This window comes from Stylophora pistillata, chromosome 2, assembly GCF_964205215.1.
Source record: "Stylophora pistillata chromosome 2, jaStyPist1.2, whole genome shotgun sequence".
In the NCBI taxonomy this organism is placed as follows: Eukaryota; Metazoa; Cnidaria; class Anthozoa; order Scleractinia; family Pocilloporidae; genus Stylophora; species Stylophora pistillata.
Genome location: NC_142520.1, coordinates 53,501,716 through 53,524,877, shown reverse-complemented (window position 1 = coordinate 53,524,877; position 23,162 = coordinate 53,501,716). Strand labels below are relative to the sequence as shown.

Genomic DNA, 23,162 nt, shown 5'->3' with positions numbered 1-23,162 from the left:
AATACATGGGAATACATGGGAATGCATTGGAATACGTTGGAATAAATTGGAATACATGGAAATACGTAGGAATACGCAGGAATACATGGGAATACATGGGAACACATGGGAATGCATTGGAATACATGGGAATCCATTGGAATACATGGGAATACGTAGGAATACCTAGGAATACATGGGAACACATGAGAATGCATTGGAATACATGGGAATACATTGGAATACATGGGAATACGTAGGAATACGTAGGAATACATAGGAATACATGGGAATACATTGGAATACATGGGAATACGTAGGAATACGTAGGAATACATTGGAATACATGAGAATAAATGGGAATACATGGGAATACGTGGAAATACATGGGAATACGTGGGAATACATAAGAACACATGGGAATACATTGGAATATATGGGAATACGAAGGAATACATGGGAATACATGGGAATACATTGGAATACACGGGAATACATTGGAATACATGGGAATACATGGGAATACATGGGAATACATGGGAATACATTGGAATACATGAGAATACATTGAAATACATGGGAATACATGGGAATATATGGGAATACATTGGAAAACATGGGAATACACGAGAATATATGGGAATACATTGGAATACATGGGAATACATGGGAATGCATGGGAATATATGGGACTACATTGGAATACATGGGAATACATAGGAATACGCGGGAATACATGGGAATACATTGGAACACATTGCAATACATGGGAATACATGGGAATACGTAGGAATACGTGGGAATATGTAGGAATACATGTGAATACATGGGAATACATTGGAATACGCAGGAATACGTAGGAATACATGGGAATACATGGGAATACATTGGAATACATGGGAATACGTGGGAATACGTAGAAATACATTGGAATACATGAGAATACATAGGAATACATGGGAATACGTGGGAATAAGTGGGAATACGTGGGAATACGTAGGAATACATGGGAATGCATGGGAATACATTGGAATACGCAGGAATACGTAGGAATACATGGAAATACATGGGAATACATTGGAAAACATGGGAATACGTGGTAATACATAAAAATACATTGGAATACATGGGAATACATGGGAATACATGGGAATACGTAGGAATACATGGGAATACATTGGAAAATATGGGAATACGTAGGAATACGTGGGAATACATGGGAATACATTGGAATACCTAGGAATACGTAGGAATACGTAGGAATACATGGGAATGAATGGGAATACATTGGAATACGCAGGAATACGTAGGAATACATGGGAATACATGGGAATACATTGGAATACATGGGAATACGTGGGAATACGTAGGAATACATTGGAATACATGAGAATACATGGGAATACGTGGGAATACGTGGGAATACGTGGGAATACGTAGGAATACATGGGAATACATGGGAATACGAAGAAATACGTAGGAATAGGTAGGAATACATAGGAATACATGGGAATACATTGGAATACATGGGAATACATTGGAATGCATGGGAATACATAAGAATACATTGGAATACATGGGAATACATGGGAATACATGGGAATACGTAGGAATACATGGGAATACATTGGAATATATGGGAATACATGGGAATACATGGGAATACCTAGGAATACGTGGGAATACGTAGGAATACATGGGAATGCATGGGAATACATTGGAATACGCAGGAATACGTAGGAATACATGGGAATACATGGGAATACATTGGAATACATGGGAATACGTGGGAATACGTAGGAATACATTGGAATACATGAGAATACATGGGAATACATGGGAATACGTGGGAATACGTGGGAATACGTAGGAATACATGGGAATACATGGGAATACGAAGAAATACGTAGGAGTAGGTAGGAATACATAGCAATACACGGGAATACACTGGAATACATGGGAATACATTGGAATGCATGGGAATACATAAGAATACATGGGAATACATGGGAATACATGGGAATACATGGGAATACGTAGGAATACATGGGAATACATTGGAATATATGGGAATACGTAGGAATACGTGGGAATACATGGGAATACATTGGAATACATGGGAATACATTGGAATACATGGGAATACATGGGAATACATTGGAATATATGGGAATATATGGGAATACATTAGAATACATGGGAATACACGGGAATACATGGGAATACATTGGAATACATGGGAATACATGGGAATACATGGGAATATATGGGAATACGTTGGAATACTTGGGAATACATAGGAATACAAGGGAATACATGGGAATACATTGGAATACATTGCAATACATGGGAATACATGGGAATACGTAGGAATACGTGGGAATATGTAGGAATACATGGGAATACATGGGAATACATTGGAATACATTGGAATACGTAGGAATACATGGGAATCCATGGGAATACATGGGAATACATTGGAATACATGGGAATACGTAGGAATACTTAGGAATACGTAGGAATACATGGGAATACGTAGGAATACATGAGAATACATAGGAATACATGGGAATATATTGGAATACATGGGAATACGTAGGAATACGTAGGAATACATTGGAATACATGAGAATATATGGGAATACATGGGAATACGTGGAAATACATGGGAATACGTAGGAATACATAAGAATACATTGGAATACATGGGAATACATTGGAATAGATGAGAATACATGGGAATACATGGGAATACGTGGGAATACATGGGAATAGATTGGAATACATGGGAATACGTAGGAGTACATAAGAATACATTGGAATACATGGGAATACATGGGAATACATTGGAATACATGGGAATACGTAGGAATACATGGGAATAATACATGGGAATACGTAGGAATACATGGGGATACGTATGAATACATTGGAATACATTGGAATACATTGAAAGGTATATACCGAGCTTAGGACATTTTATGGGGTCATACATGGAATCCTAACCCATCAATGCGTGGTCGCGTGAGATGTGAGAAGCATTGTGATATAAATCGAACCTAGTTGTGAGTTTCTACCAGCATCCGAACAGCTAAATATTTCACCGTCTGTCTTCGATTTCGTCAAAATTCGCCGCAGTTGTTGTCACTTTGCTGAGACGTAAGTATTACGCTCAACACAGATGAGAATTTAGCCTATTTGTGTAAACCGTAGCCTCGCTAGACTCCTGAAATGCGAACAAAGATAATACAACTGAAGTCGTTTCCCCTCAAGTGTTTTTGCAGTCATTTCCCGTCAGGTTAATCTAATTCTCTGGTATCTCCGATACTCTTTCTTTCCCTTTGTATTCTAAGTTTGCTGGGTTCTGATCTGTTGTTCGTACTTTAACGACGCTCGTTAGTTGCAGAGCACTTTCGTCATACGATCTTGCAGGAATCAGTCGATATTCTGTAACAGACGAGTTGAAGTAGAAACTCCAAGCAACAGCAAGAGGAAAACAGTGATTTTAAGTTATGATAGCGTTTTTAACGGGACAATATTGGAACTGGAATGCACGGGAGAAACTGTCTCTGATCGTGTTGACGTCAATTAGCTCTAATCATTATTTTATCTGTCTTGTAGTGGTTGAGCGTCGATTAGTATTCACAACAAGTAATGAGAGCGTTTAAACTGATAAAAGTTTCGCTTGATTTCCCGGATTGTACTTCATTTAATTTTATCAGATACAAGTTAGAAATGTATTCGCAACCGCCAAGGTCTTTAAAGAAACCAAGTGTTGGCATGATTATATGATCTTCATGCCGTTATAATTAACAATTGGTTCATGCTTTAGCGTGCACTATCGAGTTATGGAGCACGCGGGAAGTTTGGAGAGCACGAAAGAAGCGTAAGAGTTGCCCGAGGCGATAGCCGAGGGAAACTCTAGCTTCTTGAGTGCTCTCCAAACTTCCCACGTGCTCCATAACTCGATAGTGCACAGCTGAAAGCATGAACCAATTGTTTTAGAACATAGCCGGTGGAATTGTGCATCAAATCCGACGCGAAAAACGGACAACAATATCAGTTGAAGCGAATCGTGACGGCGCTGATGCCGAGTCTCCTTTTCCTTTGTTTTTCTCTTTTTCTGCCTCATTCAAGAGCTCTAGCCCATGGGAAAAGGTCGAAACATTGTCTTCGTTTTCGGAATAGCAGGCCCAGTTTCTGTTAGTATCCATTATTGTCGCGAAATATATTATTTTTCCCCGCGCTAGCAATGGCCGCTCGCGCGAAAAAAAATTTTTTCTGGCGAAGTCGGATTTGCTGACGCTATCAGCGTGCACTATCGGGATTTTGAGCACGCTTACGTATAATGAATTTGATTGCGCGACTCTGCTAGCTATGTTCTAATGTCACTTAGTATTTGATACTTGCTCGCTTTCTGCTTCGGTAATTCACAAGTGAAAAGGTATCAGTCAAATTCTTAGAAACTCTTGAACTCAGTCATTTTTGATTAATTAACAATCTTTTGTTGTATAAGATGTAGAAACCACAGCATACTTGAATGTGCATTTCAAGCCAAAAAATTGTGATTCCAGTATTTAGCCTGTTGTTTCTTGTTTGCGAAAGCAACAAATACTTCCCTGTTTGTGTTCAATATCTTTGATTATTATACATTGGACTCACTATGAAAAACCTGTTTGCTTAGAGCTTTCAATCAACATACCATAGTGTGTAAACTTGACATGATAAATGCAATATTTCCAGTGAGTGTTGAATTTATTTATTTATTAATTTTTTTTAATTAAAGCACATTTTTCATTGTTTTCCCCAAAATCACCTAGGCTTAAGGAGGGGATTACAATATTATAAATTTTTATCCAATTTATTCACGCACACAGACAAACAGACGCACAAACAACCCTTCATTGGCAATAACAATGCGTTAAACCTACAACGCTAGAGGGGTTTATTATTTAAACAATCAAATAATGGCCTCTGAAAAGCCATTAGTATTAATTATCAAACTTTGTACTTTGTGAAAAAAACCACAGTTGACCTTGTAATTTACAGACTCAATACCATACAATACAAATCTAGTTTCCTAATGCATCACTGCTCAGTGACCATACTTCACCTAGAATGTTTGCAGCAGAGGTAGAATTAGGACATTACGTTGAGCTCAGTGTAGCTAAGAAAAAAAAACAAGAAAGAGTATTTCACTAATTCAGAGTCAAAACTGCACTGGGAAATATATAGGTGATGCACAGCTATTAATTTTCAAGACATATTCTCAAAGACAATAGAAACCCAGTCTGAGGTAGGTGTGATCAACAGATGCATGCCATGTAACAGAACAATCGTATAACTTAGTGTCAGTATTCAGAAAGAGAATTTACCAGGTTTGATCTCAAAGTGGGAAGAGATACAGAGTTTGGGACAACTAGGTCCAGACAATTCTAGCCAGTGATAATGGGTGGAGAAAAACGACTTTTGAAATGTAGAATTTTCTCCAAGGAAATTGAGTGAAGTTTTCTCTTGATTTAAGACAAAAATATTTGTATCCACTTGACAGTTTAGGCAATAGCTCAGTTTAATAATGTGGAGCAAGATTCTTGACTATTTTGTAAAATTGGTGTAATGTATGTAGTTCTCTCCTGATGCCGAGAGGCTTCCAAGCAGGTTCATCATGTTCCTTTGTGGAGCTGGTTCCCTTCTTAGTTATACTTTAAACATAAACAAAAAATTATTATCAGTTTTCTTTACTCTTTGTAAGTAAATTGTTTATTGCATCAACCACATCATTACATGGCAGAATGTGTACATCAACTTTTGCTGACCTAGATCTCATGCAAGATGTATCAAATTGAAAATTGTTGTCTCAAAAGAATCATGCTGGGTCTCAAACTCTTCAAAAAACTAAAAAAAAACTAAAAAAATTAAACACAAAAAGGCTCTCATTCTGCTTTTTTCGTATTCCAAACAATGAATTATGTCAGAGAGAAGGACTTCTGAAATCAGTTTCTGTTAAAGAATCAGGATCATCTTCTGAGTAATTTTCTGTGTCAATTGGAAATGAAAAAAATTATTAACAGGGGATAAAATGAAGTGACAGGTCTGGAAATAGCTACTTGGTTTGAATATTTTCAGCTTGGAAATCATTCATGTTTTGGTTTATATTACAACTGTTTAAGGTTATGACATCCAAACATAACCAACCACAGATTTGCACTAATGATTTCTTTCCTGTTAGATATTAACCTTTACAATAAAAGTAATCTTCATGTTGTTTTTAAAGAGTGAGGAGAACTCTGTTTTAAAATTCAAGTATTTTCTTGTTCGTAATAACCTTGTTGTTAACATGTATAACGCAAGCAGTTTATTTTTTGACAAAAAAATTATACAGTGAGACTTAAGTCAAAATATCCGACATGAAAATAAATAACTAGAGCTCTTACAAATAAGCAGTGTTTACTCAGAGTGTTTAAAAGAACACTGAAGGGTGGATGGCTTCCAAAGATGGTACTTAGAGGAATAAAATATAACTCATTAGTTTGGTTTAGTAGAAGTTAAATTATAAACCTCACTTTTTCCATTTTTGGTTCAATGGTTATAATGCCAAAGCAAGTTAGTTTAAGTTACTCACCTTTAATGACAGCTTTTATTTTTATTGTGACAGTTTCCCATGAATGAAATGGAGTTTCTTTCTAAAGAAGAGTTAAGAAGAAAGATGTTAACATCTTGGGGAGGAAAGAGTTTATATCTCTGTAGGCAAAATTTGCATGAATTCCCTGCAGCTTTGTTTGAATTGACTGAGTTGGAGGTACTTTACCTGTCAGAGAGTAAACTTACAACAATACCTGAAAGTATTGGAAAACTAAAGAAACTCAAAGTGCTGGGCATCAGAGATAACAATCTAACCACCATCCCTGATGCTATTGGGGAGATGGTGGAGCTGCAGGAACTGTGGCTGAGTTTCAACCAGTTGACTGTGTTGAGTCCAGCTATAAAACAGCTGAAGAAACTCAGAGCGCTGAACATCTCACATAACAATCTAACCAGCATCCCTGATGCTATTGGAGAGATGGTGGAGCTGGAGCAACTGTTGCTGAGTGGCAACCAGTTGACTGTGTTGAGTCCAGCTATAAAACAGCTGAAGAAACTCAGAGTGCTGTACATCTCATATAACAAACTAACCACCATCCCTGATGGTATTGGGGAGATGGTGGAGCTGGAGAAACTGGGGCTGGGTGGCAACCAGTTGACTGTGTTGAGTCCAGCTATAAAACAGCTGAAGAAACTCAAATGGCTCGACATCTCACATAACAATCTAACCACCATCCCTGATGCTATTGAGGAGATGGTGGAGCTGGAGAAACTGGTGCTGAATCACAACCAGTTGACTGTGTTGAGTCCAGCTATAAAACAGCTGAAGAAACTCAAATGGCTGGACATCTCACATAACAATCTAACCAGCATCCCTGATGCTATTGGGGAGATGGTGGAGCTGGAGGGACTGGAGCTGAGTGACAACCAGTTGACTGTGTTGAGTCCAGCTATAAAACAGCTGAAGAAACTCAGACTGCTGGACATCTCACATAACAATCTAACCACCATCCCTGATGCTATTGGGGAGATGGTGGAGCTGGGGGAACTGCAGCTGAGTGACAACCAGTTGACTGTGTTGAGTCCAGCTATAAAACAGCTGAAGAAACTCAAATCTTTGTCTGTGAGAGGGAATCCTTTTACAGTTGAAGGAATGAGAAGTGTTATGGAGCTAAAAGATGAGATTCACAGAGTATCATCAGATGTCCCAGGTGAGTAAAAGAAATTCCTCTTCACATTAATGTTGTGACATGTGCATTTACTAAATTGGTTCTAATGGTTGACTTGCAAGTGTTTATGCTGCTTGTTACTGATAATTACAGGCAGCTGACAATAGTTTCTTAATAAAGCTTGAGAAGAATATGAAGTAATGCTTTCACAGTTATACTGTATGATTGAACAAAGTTTGCATCACTTTAGAAATACATGACATTTGTACTGGAAGTTTTGGTTATATTTTGAAAGGTTTATTTTAACAACTTGGCTGACATTGAAATTTAAGTTGAACTACAGTGTACTATAGTTTGATAATTGAGAAGGGAGAAAGTTTATTACAAATCATTTTACAGTAAGGGATTTTTGTAAGTTGTAATTTTTTCTTTCTAGTTGATTGGAATTTAAGAAGTTTATTGCAAATCATTTCACAGTTATAGAAATTGCTGTTGTAATTTTTGCTTTCTCTTTATTTGATTTTAATTAAGGAAGAATTAAGTTTATTACAAATTATTTCTCATCTAGGAATAGTTGTAACTGTAATTTTTGCTTTATTTTATTAGAAGTTGTTAAGAATATAACAAAATTTAGCTTATATCATACAGAATTTATGGACTGATATGATTTTAAAGCAAGAGTTTAGGTTAGGGGAATAAAACTTTTATCTTGACGGGTCAGGAGTAATTCTGATAATTGTTACACCATAATTTATGCTGGCCTTGTAATATTTTAGAATCTATCAACTGTTACGTTTTGGGAATATGTGATTTTTCTTTCTGTTTTCCAAACACCATTTGGCAGAATTGACATCAGTTATTGCCTTTGTTTAGTTTGATCACTCACATTTTAATCAAACTCTTAATGTTTCATTTCATTGAGTCAGTTTCTAATGGTCATTGTGTATATGTTTACCAAACCCACCAATGCAATGACCTTTGTATTCATATAATACAATCATAGCTTTTAAATTTATACATAGTAGACATATAATTAAATTGACTTTCCTACTTCTAAGCTTGTTTCAGATTGTTTTTATAACTTATGAAAACAGAAATTGCTTTTTGTTTAGGTTTCTTATAATTACAACTTCCTCTAATTAGACTTTTTCTTTTGGCTCAATCATGACAACTTTTTTTTAATTAGACTCTGAAAGAGCAATACAAAGGAAAGTACAGTTGGCTTATGAAGAGGCTTTAAAAGAAGGATATGTAAAAGCTTACCGCGGTCGTATTATACTGGTTGGTCAGGATCGTGCTGGTAAAACCAGTCTTAAGAAGAGTCTTTTAGGCCTCCCATTTGACCCTAAAGAACAGAGTACTGAGGGGATTGAAGTGGATCCTTCAAAATGTGAAATTGATGTTGACCAAACTGTCCAAAACTGGCAGTTGAGCAGGGAGAGTAAACCAGGACTATTGGAATGTTCAAAAGATGTAGCAAAGATTGTGGCCGACAGAATGTGTGGAGCAGATATTTCTCGAAAGAAAATCTTAAAGGAAGATACAATTGATGAAGGAAAACTGAAATTAAAAGATGAAGTTGGAGACGTTTTTAAGTCAAAGCAGGTTTGGAAGTTTTGTAAAGTGTTGAGAATTTTACATCTCTGTCACTCTATATGACTCTTTTTGTTTTAAATAGGAAGGAAGAAAGGAAGGAGGAAGAGGAGGGATGAAAGTAGCCAAATAAGCCTCAGGAGAAAGATTTTTTTTAAGGGAATTATTAGAATTTAAACTTGATATTTTTCAAAATTATTTTCTTTACGAAAATTCTAAATTTCTTACATTCAGAATGTTTCTGAAAGAGACTGTTTCTTTTGGACATTTTCACAAGTGTTTACATGAGTCTAGAAAAGAAAAAGATCTGGAAGTAATTTTAATTTAAACATCTTGAATGAAGGCGTACATGCAAAACTTTTATCATAAAAATGATGGGGCATCTTTTGAGTTTTCCATTCTTCAATTGCTTTTGTGGTATCTTCACTCAACTTAAAGGAAATTTGAGATTTTTTTCTCCAATTATATATTATATACAAATTTCTAGTCAAAGTTATTTTGTATTCTCTTGTATAATTTTTTGATAACTTTTGTAACATTTTGGCTATTAATCCTTATAGAGGAGCTTCAATGAAAGTATGTTATGCTATGTATCTTTCAGTCTCAACAAACATTTCTTGGTCTAAGTTGACTATCTCCAGGGTGGGAGGATTTGCTGTTCAATGACTTAATCTATGTAATTAGTTTCTCTCTGTCTAAGGGCTCTTACACTTGAGATGTCAGCTTCAGAACTCTTTACAGTAAGCAATTTACAACTTCAACACAGTTGGTAAACCAAGTTATCTTGTTATATATACCTCCTCTCACTAAAGCAGCACAACAGTTTTTTTAGAAACTAATTAACACCCTTAAAATTATTCTAGACTGAGTTCATCATAATGTTTTACCATTTAGCAGTCTGTTCATAAGGTCAAGTTTTGAACACATAATTATATACACTTAAGAGAGCATAGTGTTTTATTTCATTCTCCATTTAGGTTGAGGAGGATGAAGGTTTCACGGACATTCTGCAAAACAATGGCAATGAACATTCTACTGAATGTAAAGATGAAAACGTGCAAGCTGAGCCTGATGTGATGATTGATGTTTCTCAACCGCCTGATACCGAGGAGCATGTTCATCATTGGTTGGAGTATGCTCAGGGGAAACCCTTCAAAAGTGCTTTATTGACAGAGGAACCCTATGTTACAATGGACGTGTGGGACTTTGCAGGGCAGCACTTGTACTATGCCAGCCATCCTATCTTCCTATCACGGCAGGCACTATACATATTGGTGCACAATCTTAGCAAGCCTTTGGATGCCCCAGCTGAGCCCTGCGTGAGACAAGGGAGAAATGATGTGAAATTGGAAAACCCTAACAATGAAACAAACATGGAGAATTTGCTCTCATGGTTGGCCACAGTACATAGTGTTGCCCTGGCAACCAATGACACAGATGATGATGCACAACACAAGCTGCCCTACCTCCGTCCCCCAGTGTTCATTGTTGGCACACATGCTGACAAACCAGTTGAAGACATAGCAGCAATAAAGAAACAAATTAAGGAGAGAATTTCTGGTATGGAATGTGAGAGACATGTGGTCAAACCCTTATTCTGCATTGACAACACAAAATCACAGAGACCAAACTTGATTAAGAAACTTATCCAGAAAATTCAAAAGCAGAAAAAAAAGAATGAAACGGGTAAGATGTTTGCCTTTATGTTGTATCCTTTGTTATATGTTTCTTAAGTAATTGATGACTGTATATATGCATTATTGACCCAAGTGTGAGGTGACGATGACTGGATATTGACAAAAAGGTAACAAACTTTGCAAGTCTGCTCCACACACTTTTTGATGTGTGGGATCAAAGTGTGCGATCCTGAGTCCATCTTACTGGCTTGGGTAGCCAATCAGAACACTTGATTTTCTTTAATGGGTGCTGCACACACACTTGTCTGACGTTCATCAGTTTAAAAACACTTTACAATTTGGTTTGCAAGCATTCATATAAACTAACTGACATTCAGTGGTTGTGTTGTGTTTCACTAAAATTTTAAAAGACTGGTAGAATGAGATAAGGCTTGTAGTGAAAGCAAGTTAGGTTTTTTTTTCTTTCATTAACTGCACTCTGCTTAGTTTTAGGCTGCTTTATATACTGGTGGCACCATACTGGGTCCTATAATTTTTTGCTGACACATCCATTAATTTCAGAGTTTGGAGTAAGGAACAGAGACTTAAAATATTGGGATTTGAAGAGTTAATCATCTCAACTATGTTGTCAGCTGTAAAATCTCTGCAATCATACAATTAAAATACAAATTATGCTCATTATAAGCACATGTTTCTTTGTTGCTTAATGGTCTGAATTCCTTTTCTAAATATATCCTACAGGGCAAGAAGGAAAAGTAGATGGTATAAATGAATTACAGAACACAATCCTGGAGGTGTTGTGGCAGGAGCCTTATATGGGTGAGAAAATACCAGTCAGGTAAATAAAAGCACAATTTATTTGGAAAAACTCCAGTTCAAGAACTTCAGGATCAATAACTTATTCAAAATATACAGCAATGAAATTTCTTTGAATATAATTCACACACTCAGCAAAGCTGAACATGCATGAAAATTTATATCAATGCAAAAATATCTCACCTCCAGTACTTTGAAGTTCCTCAAAATTCTTAAACCATCAGATCGTGCAAATACAGAGCAGTCATTTCAGTGCAGACAAAAAACAACTCCAACTCTTGACATGGAAACAATTTTATGATTATAAAAGATGAGAAGATGTAATTGATATCTGAGAAGGCAGGGTTCTTTGAATTGAGACATTGCGGAAAAAAATAACGATGTTGATTGTTCCTGAAAGTTGAAGATTTCATAAGGCCCAAATATGAATGTACACTACAAGACTACAAATCCATACTTGAGTGACTGAAATCAGTACCTAATTTTATGCCATAATACATTCTCAGTAGTCTGTTGCCCTTTAGGTGGTTTTTGTTTGAAAAGGTGATTGAAGCTTTGGTGGCCAAACAGATTTATCACAGAAATCTGCAACAACTTGAGCACTATGCAAGGAAAGATTGTTTCATGGAAAATGGAAGAGAGTTTAACTCCATGATCAGCTTTTACCATGGCCTGGGGATGATAATCAAGCACCGTGGTACAGTTGTACTGAAGGCTCAGTGGTTGATTGATCTGTTCAAGCAGCTGATAACCATTCCACCTTTCAATAAACAGGTAGGAAACTATTTTCATTTTAGAAATTAGGCTAGCTTACTTGGAAAATGTTGTTCAATAATTTAGAAGAACAGGAAACTAAGCATGATGTTTTTTCAAAGAAAGGAGTAACTAATGCAAAAACTGTGACTCTTTGATCTGTGAACATGTGTCTTTTTATTGTTTATTGTACAGTTATAATCATATGATTTGTTGACCCCATACTATTTCATGTACTTTTTGCAGCTTGTCAGGTCATATATTGACTTAGCCTTTTTGTTTACAATTAGAGACTTGCATTAACTTGCTACTGCTCACAATAATTGTATTCACACAATTGAATAGTTCTTTTTTTGTGTGCTAGTGGGCGTATTCACCTCTGAGCAACCCAAGATAGAAATTTGCCCAGGTTTAATATCTGACCATTTCAGTACATTGATAGAAAAAAACTTTTTTTTTTTCAGTTGTTTTACATGTATGTGGGAAACGTTCAAAAGGAACATTACTTAGCCTTCCCTTATCCAGAATTGCTGAATTTTTATACATTTTATAGAATGCCCTGAATGCTAAGTACTGGCAAGAACTTGAAGGAAGTGGCATCCTCAGCATGGAACATGTTGAACATGTGTTCTCCAGCTTTATTGGACAAGGAATCATCAAAGAAGACATCTTAGACATGATGGAGCGATTTGGTTTGATTGCTAAGTTCTCAGCTTCCCCAACTGACGTAAAGTACTTTGTACCAGCTCAGCTGAAGTCATCACCTGATAAACTCTGTAAGATGAAACCGTCGTCAGCAGATCCCTGTCCATTGTATCTCCTGTTTGTCCATGGCTTTGTTCCTCATGGTCTCTTCTTACAGCTTGTCTCACGATCCATTCGTTGGTGTTCAAAGACATGGCCCGCGGATCAACCTACCCTGTACCAAAATGGAGCATGGTTCATCATTGGCAAAGATATTCATGATTTTGTCCTGATATGCAAAACAGGATTTGTGAAGGTAATCTTGAGACAAAGAACACAGAGTCATCAGGTTGTAGGACAGAACTCCGCCGAACTAGCAAGTGTCGTTCGTGAATTTCTTGAAGACACCCTTCATAATTTGCCACAAGAGATGCCGTACCTGAGGGGACTACAGTATAGGCTGTGTGTTGCATGTCCTTACTGCCATCAAGGGGCAGAAGAACCAAGTCGTGCATGCTCAGACCATGTGAAAACCACGTGCACCCACGAGGACTGCTTCCACCTCATTGATGCAAATGAAGGCCGAGCGGAAATATGTAAAAGAAATATCGATGATAAAATACTTCCTCCCTGTGGATTGGAGAAATGGTTCTCGAAAAGAAGAAGGCAGGTATGATCGATGGAAAAGATTTTTCAAGTACAGATTTCTAGCCTTTAATTCATCTTTGGAAGTTCTCTCCTCCATTTTACTTGATCTGAGAATCAAATGTTCAGTGTTGAGAAAGGTAGCCCAAATAGTTTATATCCAGTTTCAAATATTAGTAAGAGAATCTCTATCACGATGAAATTATTTTTGAAGTTTATACTTTTCTGTTTTCCTTTGGTTAAGTATTGCTCGACATATATTTATATCGTAACACACATAATATGTTATGTTCTGTAATCGTTTTAATCCTAAATGACGTATTTTTCTTCAGGGTTTATCTTCAAATGTGGCTCCAAGATCACTCGGTGAAGCAAGTGAAATTAAGCCGATGAAGTCTGACGCGGCATTGAAGGTGACTCTCCTGGGCAGTGAATGGAGTTCATCAATGGGAGGCTTGTCTACCATAAACAGACAGCTTGCCATTCTGTTGGCCCAAAATTCGCAAGTGGACGTCACTCTCTTTGTACCACAGTTTTCCTGTTCTGAAGAAGAGAGGAGAATGGCAACGAGTCACAATGTATCCTTGAGAGAGGCACAAAGACGCCCGGGTTATGCCGACCCCCTTGACTGGCTGAGTGCCCCACCGAGAGATCTGGCCATTGACATAGTACTGGGTCATGGAGCAAAGCTTGGTAAACAAGCTCAATTTATTAGAGAATCGCACCATTGCACCTGGATACAGGTAGTGCACACTGCACCTGAAGAACTTGGAATGTACAAAGACTATCCTGAGGCCATTTCTAAAGGAAATGAGAAGAACAGAACTGAAGTGGAGTTGTGTAAGTTGGCAGATGCTGTGGTAGCAGTTGGACCAAAGTTAACAAAGGCTTACTCTTCCTACTTGCGCTCATGCGAGAAGCACCAAGATATAATTCAACTGACGCCGAGCACGTTCAGTGAGTTTTCTGACGTAAAACAAGCTGCAGTTGACATGGAAAAGTTTAAGGTTCTAACGTTTGGCCGGGGTGATCTAGAGGACTTCAGCCTGAAGGGCTACGATATCTCTGCCAGAGCAATAGTTGAACTGAAAGACAGATCCTACCATCTGATCTTCGTGGGTGCAGCTGACAGTAAACAGGATGAGGCTGCAGCGAATTTGCTGAAGAGTGGAATTGATAAAAGCCAGCTGACTGTGAGGAAGTTCGTGCAGAGTAAAGAGGAATTGAAAGAAACATTTTGTGAAGTTGATCTCTGCATGATGCCCTCCAGAACGGAGGGTTTCGGCCTGACAGCATTAGAAGCTTTGTCTGCCGGTCTTCCCATTCTTGTCAGTGGCAACTCAGGATTTGGTGAAGCATTGTGCACTGTACCATCAGGCAAATCATTTGTTGTGGATTCTGAGGACCCTAAGGAGTGGGCAAAGGCAATTGCTAGTGTCCGAGAGAAGGAAAGATCAGACCGACTTCATGAGATTCAGGAACTGAGGAGTTCCTATGAAGAGAAGTTCAGCTGGGAGAAACAGTGTGACATTGTTGTGGAGAAGATGTGGGACATTGTTCGTGGTGAGAATATTTTGAATATCCTTCAAAAAGTGTTTTTGGGGACGACTCAGCTTTCAGTCCCTTATAAAGCATCAGGGAAAGCTGGGACACTACAGATAAAAAAAAATATGTTTAACCTGAATAGTAATCAGTTGTTGTATCCTCTTATTGATTGGTGTGATATTGAAAAACGGTTTCTTTCTATCTTTTTAGCTTCCAAAAGACAAGACCTAAGATTCAGAACTCAGGAGGGCGAAGATGTCGATACGCCAACCGAACAACTAACTAATTCATTACTGACTCCAGGTGAGTAGCAAAATATCTATAACACATGGCAATTGACATCCCCAAAGAGTAACATACAGGTTTGAAGAAGATCCAACATTTCTCCTTTTCTTTTCTTTCAACTTCAGGCCAGCTACGCTTTTTGAAAATGGCACTTGTGATAATATTTTGCACTGCGGAAGAGACATATGTTATTTTTGTACCTCAACTTTCTCCGGTTATGATCCAAAGACATGTATACACTAGTTTGATTTTCTTCTACTTTCTGATATGGGCGGATGGCTTGGTTTAATTTTTATTTTAGTCAATTGAAGTTTTTATTCCATTTCATCAGGAAGCAAACATAAATTGCGTAAAACAGGAAGACTTGGGGCGTTTTTTTTTTTTTTTTTGTTCTTTTTTAGTCAACTATTAGGATGGGGCAGAATATGCAAAGGTGTTACTCACTCAGATGTAAACAAATCGATATAAGAACGACTTCCGAAATTAAACGGGAACACCTTTATAACATTTCCGAAGGAATGCTGCGACGTTAAAATTTAACTCGACCGACCTTTCTTCGAAGGAGTTTCGATTTTGATTAAAATAGTCGTCGCAGTTAGCACATGTGTAACCGAGTCAAAGCTCTTTGAAAGACTAAAGGTGTAACTATGAGTGAAGACGCTTAATGCAATTGCTTTTCCGCGATCATCTTTCGCCATCATTTGCATTATTGTGGAATATTCCTCGCCGTTCGCCGGTATATTTTGTTTTTGACAAGGCGTCCAGGCCACATTCGTTCTTAAATTCATTTCAAGCCTTCTTGTTTCTCACTGCGAGCCGTCAGTATTTACATCGTTATATATCGCTAAAATGAGTAACCGGCCAATTTTTATAGGGGAAAGCGAGGCGTTGTTTTCGTGACTGGCCAATTGTTTACTTTTCTGATGGTTTTACCTCTCATCCGTTTGGTAACTACGCAAACATTAATTTGTAAAAATCATTGTGTGTACACCCCTGAACGTTAAAAATATATCAAGTCGAAGGAACAGTTTTGGTCTAAGTCCACATTTTTGTCAACAAAATGAAAATATACACATATCGGTTTAAAAGGTGGAGAGTTTGTACCACATACAAAAGCTGTCTTTTTTTTTTTTTTTGTTTTTTTTTTCAGTACTAGTAAGGACTTTATTTATAGAGGGGGACACGTAACAGCTGAAAAGCTGACAAACCTGTGGCCCTCTAACTAGATTATACAGCATTACAAAAAACTGATAAATAAATAAATATATAAATAATTACAAAATTCTATGATAGAAATAGCAGGATATATTAAAAATATTCAGAAAGATAAAATTAATTTATAAAAAATTAAAATTAGATAATGTGCTATTGCTTAATATTGTTTCAAAGTTGTCCAGGTTTTTATATGAGCTTATAAAATGCTTTTTCACAGCTGTTTTGAATAGTTTTATACTAGGCTTATTTTTGATATCATGGGGAAGGCTGTTCCATAACTTAACTGCGTCAACACTGAATGCCTTGCCACCATCGTTATTTCTTAGGTATTTGGGACACACTAAATTTAAATTGCCATGTCTAGTAGACCTATTGTGTACAGAACTGTTCGTCTTGAGCAAGTCTCTGATGTAAATCGGAACATCGCCTTTAAGGCTCTTAAAAATCATTGTACACTTATTTAGTTTGATTTCATCAAAAAAAGGCAACCAGCCTAGTTTACTAAAGTTTACAACACTTCTAGAATAAGAGTCCACTCCAAGAATTACTCGGGCAGCCCTTTTCTGTAACCTTAGGAGACAGTGGAGTTCTTTAACGTCGCAGATATTCCAAACCATGCTCCCGTACATAAGGACGGGTTTAATCAAGGCGTTATAGTATAAGAGTCTTTCTTTTATTGGAAGGTATCTCTTTATCTTTTTCAATAAACCAATACGCTGAGAAAGCTTGGCCTTTAGGCTAGAAATGTGGTCACTAAATGTAAGATCTTGATCGAGTGTTACACCAAGCAATTTATAAGAGGTTACTTGTTCTATTTCGGCCTCATCAAGGGTCACTGACAGGTGATTGCCATCAACTAATGATGAATGTAGCCTCTTTCCGGTGATAAGTAATGCTTTGGTTTTAACGGCGTTTAGGACCATCCCATTTTCGCTAGACCATTTACTTAATTTATCCATGTATTCTTGAAGACGTCGTTCCAATTCCAAAGGTGCATTATCGATATTAGCGCTGGCTTTAAATGTGGTGTCATCCGCGTAGGCATGAATTGAGTCCGATCCAACAGCTTCGGGAAGATCATTGACAAACATTAAAAATAGTAGAGGTCCTAATATGCTACCTTGAGGAACTCCATTGGTTAGCATAAGTTGTGACGAAGTCGAGTTATTTACAGTAACACACTGTTTGCGATTGAGTATATAGCTCTGCAATAGCTTTACAACATTATCCGGAAATCCATATGATCTTAACTTTACCAGGAGAATGTCATGATTGATCAAGTCGAATGCCTTGCTATAGTCCACAAAAACTAAGCCGCTGACATTGTTCTTATCAAGGTCAAGAAGGACTTGGTCCAGAAGAAACAACAAAGCAGTATCCGTGGAGTGGTTTTTACGGAACCCCGATTGGAAGCGGTATAAAAGTGAATTTTCTGTTAAGTAGGTGTTCACAGCATTGAAGATGTGTCTTTCAAAGACTTTAGAAAGAATAGGCAAAATACTAATTGGACGATAGTTTTGAATATCTTGCTTGTTTCCTTGATTCTGGAATAGAGGTTTAACCTTTGCTATTTTCCATTGTGAGGGAAATGTACAAGTTTCAATACAGTGATTTATAATTTTAGCTATGGAGCATGATATTTCAGGAGCTGCAATCCTTAGAACTCTGGCACCAAGCCCATCGATTCCCGTGGCTTTGTGTGTAGGTATACTTAGAAGATAATCGTTAACCTCACTAGGAGTTATTTGCGGAATAAGATTCTCAATTTCACTGTTAGATTTGTCTGGTGGACCAGGAAGAGCATCATAATGAAGTACAGGTGCCGCCTTTATGAGACGTTTATATACATCAACGAAGAAGCGGTTAAAGCGTTCAGCGATTGAATGGTCATCCTTTATCAAGTTGTTGTTTTCGTCAGCAATAAGGACGGATTCGTCGTTATTCTTTGTATCTTTAGATAGGTCTTTAATTAAAGACCAAAGTTTCTTTGGACATTTTTGATTTTTACTGAACTGAGTTTTAAAGTACTGTTCCTTCGCATTTCTTAGTTTCCTCGTCACTTTGTTTTTAACCAGTTTAAAAGCAGACCAATCTTGCTCATTTTGTGTTCTCCTGGCCCTCTTTAGAAGATTATCGCGTTTATTTATTTCGTTGTATAGATCATTAGTGAACCATTTCGGCTGATTGATTTTCTTCATACTCTTGGACTTTAAAGGTGCGTGATTATCAAGAATGTCATTAAAGATTTTGTACCAAGATTCAACAATGTCATCGGCATCGCGAAAAACAAAGGAGATATCCCAAGGGGCTTCTCTTAGGTCTCGCGGGAAGCACTCTTTGTTGATTTTGTCGATATTTCTGTATTTGATTTTGGAATGTTGTTTACGTTGTGCATCCATGGTTTTGTAGCACCTCAAGATGGTGACCGGAAGGTGATCGGAAAGTCCAGATTTACCTATGGATACTTCTCTAATTCTAGCAGGATGACTCGAATAACTATGGTCTAAGCACGCATCAGAGGCAGGTCTTGTTACTCCATTTACCATCTGCGTTAATCCAAGACTGTTCAGTGCCTTTGCGAGACAATGTTTTGAATAACAGTTGAAATCAATATAATCCAAATTGAAGTCTCCCAGAATAATCAATTCATTGTTTTGGAGATGGGCATTTTCAATATTTTTCCCCAAGTTCTCATTATAATCTTTGTTGGCTGAAGGTGGACGGTAAACACCAGATATCAAAATCGGTCTCTTTGATTTATGAGGACAAATTTGAAGCCAGAGAGTTTCAAGATCATCTAGTTCCAAATCTCTTCGACGTGAAGCCATAACTTTCTCATTTACATACGCAATTATGCCGCCACCTTTCTTCCCGATTCGATCTTTTCTGTGTAATGTGTAGCCGGGTATCATGTAATAGCTGTCTGGAATTTTACTTGATCCGAACGTCTCAGTGAGAATTAAGACGTCGAGTTTAGCAGCACTGTTGTTGTTCGAGGTGAGCATTAGCGATAGTTCTTCCAATTTGGTGTCAGTCAGTCGTTGGATGTTCCAGTGGCAGACTGATAAACCTCTGAAGCCTACAGGAGGTTGAAGGTTATTAGGTCCTGGATTGACGGCAATATCGCCAGATAGAAGAATACACAGACAAAATTGGCCAAGCTTGACGAACCGCAACAACGCGTGGAGCTTCAAATTCAATTCGCAAGGTGTGCATTTCGAAGGCTTTGACTTACAGTTGAATGTAGGTGGAGCAGATATTTCCTTCCCAATGAAGAGTCTGACTGTAGAGCGATCGAATTCAGGTGTAATTGAAGTAAATTGGCCAAGTAAAACGCTGAAAATAGTCAATAGAAGCACGACTGCAAAAACATGTCTGCACGCCATGACTAATTTATGCAATCTCGCGCGCGAAATGAGAAGACAATACGAAGGCTTGAAATTCTATTTGAGAACGATTGTGGCCGCTTTTTTAAAAACCAAATTCAGTGGCCACTTTCTTAAAAAAAAAGAAATATGCGAGGAAACGGGCAAGGAATATTCCGAAATAGTGCAAATGATCGTCAAAGTGATTGCTAAGAGGCGATTGCGTGACACTCAGTAAGTTGTAACATGACATATGTTATTATGTATCAGACGAAATAACAGTTTTCAAAATTTCCAGTCTGCCTTCTGTACCCAATCTGCAGTCTGCAGTCTGCATTTTGCACCCAGTCTGGATTTCGTAGCCGGTTTACAGTCTGTATTTTGTACTGACCGATAGCTAAGATGTGAATTCTGACCATTCACCCAACACCATCCCAGCAGTTCAAAGTAATACCAAGTAGTTTCAACTGTATCAGGGAGTTACCCATTGGAATTTAATTATCTTCAAAAGTCATTCAAACGCGATGTATCCACGACCCATTCACAGTTTCCTTTGATTTTCCCGAAACGAAGTCCAAGTTTAAATGCTGTTGCTATCAAAACATGTATTTGTACCCGCTATTCAGAGTGTAGTGGTTTTCCGACACAAGAACGAAGTAATCGTATGTTAATGCGATGAATCCTTCATTTATACGAGGTCTAACCCTAACCGCGGTTTTCATTTAAATAAATGTCCTTCCACAAATTTAATATAGTTTAGAACGCGGTTTTGGCAAAAAACGGCTCAGTGAACTTTGTTGAAACAACCGGCGCTGGGGTTCTTTTACCAGTTATGCAAATATGTCAGAGTGTAAACCTTGTCGTAAATTTTTCCTCATTGCATCTTCTCTCTTGACTTTTAGTATATTCGTTTGCAAATAAAAAGTCACAATTTATCATTTCAAGGCTCAGTAGCTGGACAATACACTGGTTGTTTAGTGGTTGAAGCCCTTTTTTCCTTTTTTACTCCCAAACTTCTCTGTAAAGATGGGGAATTGTTTCGTTTCTTTCATGCTGTTAGATTAAAAAAACTTCTTGTCCCTTTTAGGTTCTCTTGACCGAATCATCCAGGAACTTCAGCAGATGCAACTTGACGCAAGCAAAGTCAAGAGCAGAACAGATCTATCATTGGGGCTGAGGACTACTGCATCAGACAAGGGCTTCACGATATCTGACAATCAAGGATCAGGAAATTGCATGTTCTATGCCTTGTCAGAACAACTGGAAATTGTTAAAGGAATCAAAATCACACATGGCACATTAAGACAAACCTTGGTTCAGTACCTCAGAAGTAACCCAAAACTAGTAAGTTGATGTTAATATGTCAGAGTTTTTCACTTGCTGTTCTTTTTAAGGTTAAGTGTGAAAACGGGTCAACACCACCAGAGCATGTCACAGTGTTCACGGCATAATTTTATTAGTTAAGAAGCTGCACAATGATGTTGGTTACAGTTGAATCCATAATGTGGCCTCCGAAGTAGCAGACTTTTACGGTTTTAGTCATTTGATATTTCGGTTTAAAAAATGCCCCCCTTAAATATCCATCAGATATCAGTAAACAGAATTCCAGTTATTCTCTTAATAATGGATCTTTCCTGTTGTTTTTCTGCTGTTTGCGAATCCTTGTTGTTCCACAATAAATTGCTCATTAAAGGTCGTCTCGTACCATTCTTAAAAAAATTACTCCATGACTCGTACTCCACGCGCTCAAGTTCCGATCAACAATCCTCTTTAACTTTGTTTCTTGAACTGATTTTCTTACAGCCGAATGGAACAGATCTGTTTCACTTTGTCCATGGATATCAAACATGGACTGACTACTTAACACACATGGAACAAGATGGCGCATGGGGTGATCACGTGATTCTGTGTGCTGCAGCAAACTGCTATGAAACGTGCATTCGTGTGGTCAGCAGTCTAACCCATAGCAATGATGTAATGATTACGCCACATTCTCCAGTTGACGAAAGCAAAGCACTTGTACTGGGACATATTCATGAGGTGCACTATGTCAGCCTTCAACCCGCTCAAGGTACAGCTCATTACAGCACATTTAGTAATTTTAGGCTTAGTGTCCTAACAATGTATTTCGTTTAACGTGTTGCATAGAATTATAAATCTTCCTCTTAAATCTTAGCTGACAGTAAATTCAGGCTTTAACGTCAAGGCTTTTTCTCCATTTTCCTATCCATTCTCTTTCTTTGCTTATTTAACATACGCGATGACGTGGGTGGTTTTCATAAACTTCTTTCCAGCACTAATTGACGCTTAATCGCCCGCTAGATTGAAACGGCACTTGATGCAGTTTATTCTCCTTCAAGTTTCTGTTACAAGATTGGGAATTGATATTTTCCAGCTGATGCTGTCGCTTCTTTCATGTAGTTTGATTCATAAAAACTTTGTCTCTTCCAGGCTCTCTCGACCGATTGATCCAGGAACTTCAGCAGATGAAACTTGATGCAAGGAAAGTCAAGAACAGAACAAATCTATCATTGGGGCTGGGGAAGATTGCATCAGACAAAGGCTTCAGAATATCTGACAACCAAGGATCAGGAAATTGCATGTTCTATGCCTTGTCAGAACAACTGGATATTGTTGATGGAATCAAAATCCCACCTGGCAGATTAAGACAAATCTTAGTCCAGTACCTCAGAAGTAACCCAAAACTAGTAAGTTGATGTTAGTATGTTTAACAGAGTATTTCACTTGATGTTCGTTTTTAAAGAGTATGATAAAGGTTAAGGTGTTTACTGGTCAACTAACCAACACCACCACAGCCTATCCCAGTGTTTACAGCGTGAACTGACCAGGATTGCTGCTGCTACTGCTGCATGGAATCATGGTATTTTTGTGG

The 23,162-nt window shown here is 37.7% G+C and overlaps 1 protein-coding gene across 1 annotated transcript in view; it reads left to right on the top strand.

Moving 5' to 3' along the window:
* Nucleotides 1-2,998: 2,998 nt before the first annotated feature.
* Nucleotides 2,999-23,162, top strand: part of LOC148740337 (uncharacterized) — a 129,723-nt gene continuing 109,559 nt past the window's right edge. Inside the window, exons 1-12 of the mRNA XM_088750428.1 lie at nucleotides 2,999-3,139; nucleotides 6,636-7,773; nucleotides 8,918-9,336; nucleotides 10,302-11,010; nucleotides 11,703-11,799; nucleotides 12,302-12,551; nucleotides 13,084-13,884; nucleotides 14,192-15,422; nucleotides 15,615-15,707; nucleotides 21,357-21,613; nucleotides 22,073-22,340; nucleotides 22,721-22,977. Coding sequence (XP_088606554.1) covers nucleotides 6,642-7,773; nucleotides 8,918-9,336; nucleotides 10,302-11,010; nucleotides 11,703-11,799; nucleotides 12,302-12,551; nucleotides 13,084-13,884; nucleotides 14,192-15,422; nucleotides 15,615-15,707; nucleotides 21,357-21,613; nucleotides 22,073-22,340; nucleotides 22,721-22,977 — 5,514 coding nt within the window. The 5' untranslated portion in view covers nucleotides 2,999-3,139; nucleotides 6,636-6,641. The remainder of the gene's footprint in view (nucleotides 3,140-6,635; nucleotides 7,774-8,917; nucleotides 9,337-10,301; nucleotides 11,011-11,702; nucleotides 11,800-12,301; nucleotides 12,552-13,083; nucleotides 13,885-14,191; nucleotides 15,423-15,614; nucleotides 15,708-21,356; nucleotides 21,614-22,072; nucleotides 22,341-22,720; nucleotides 22,978-23,162) is intronic.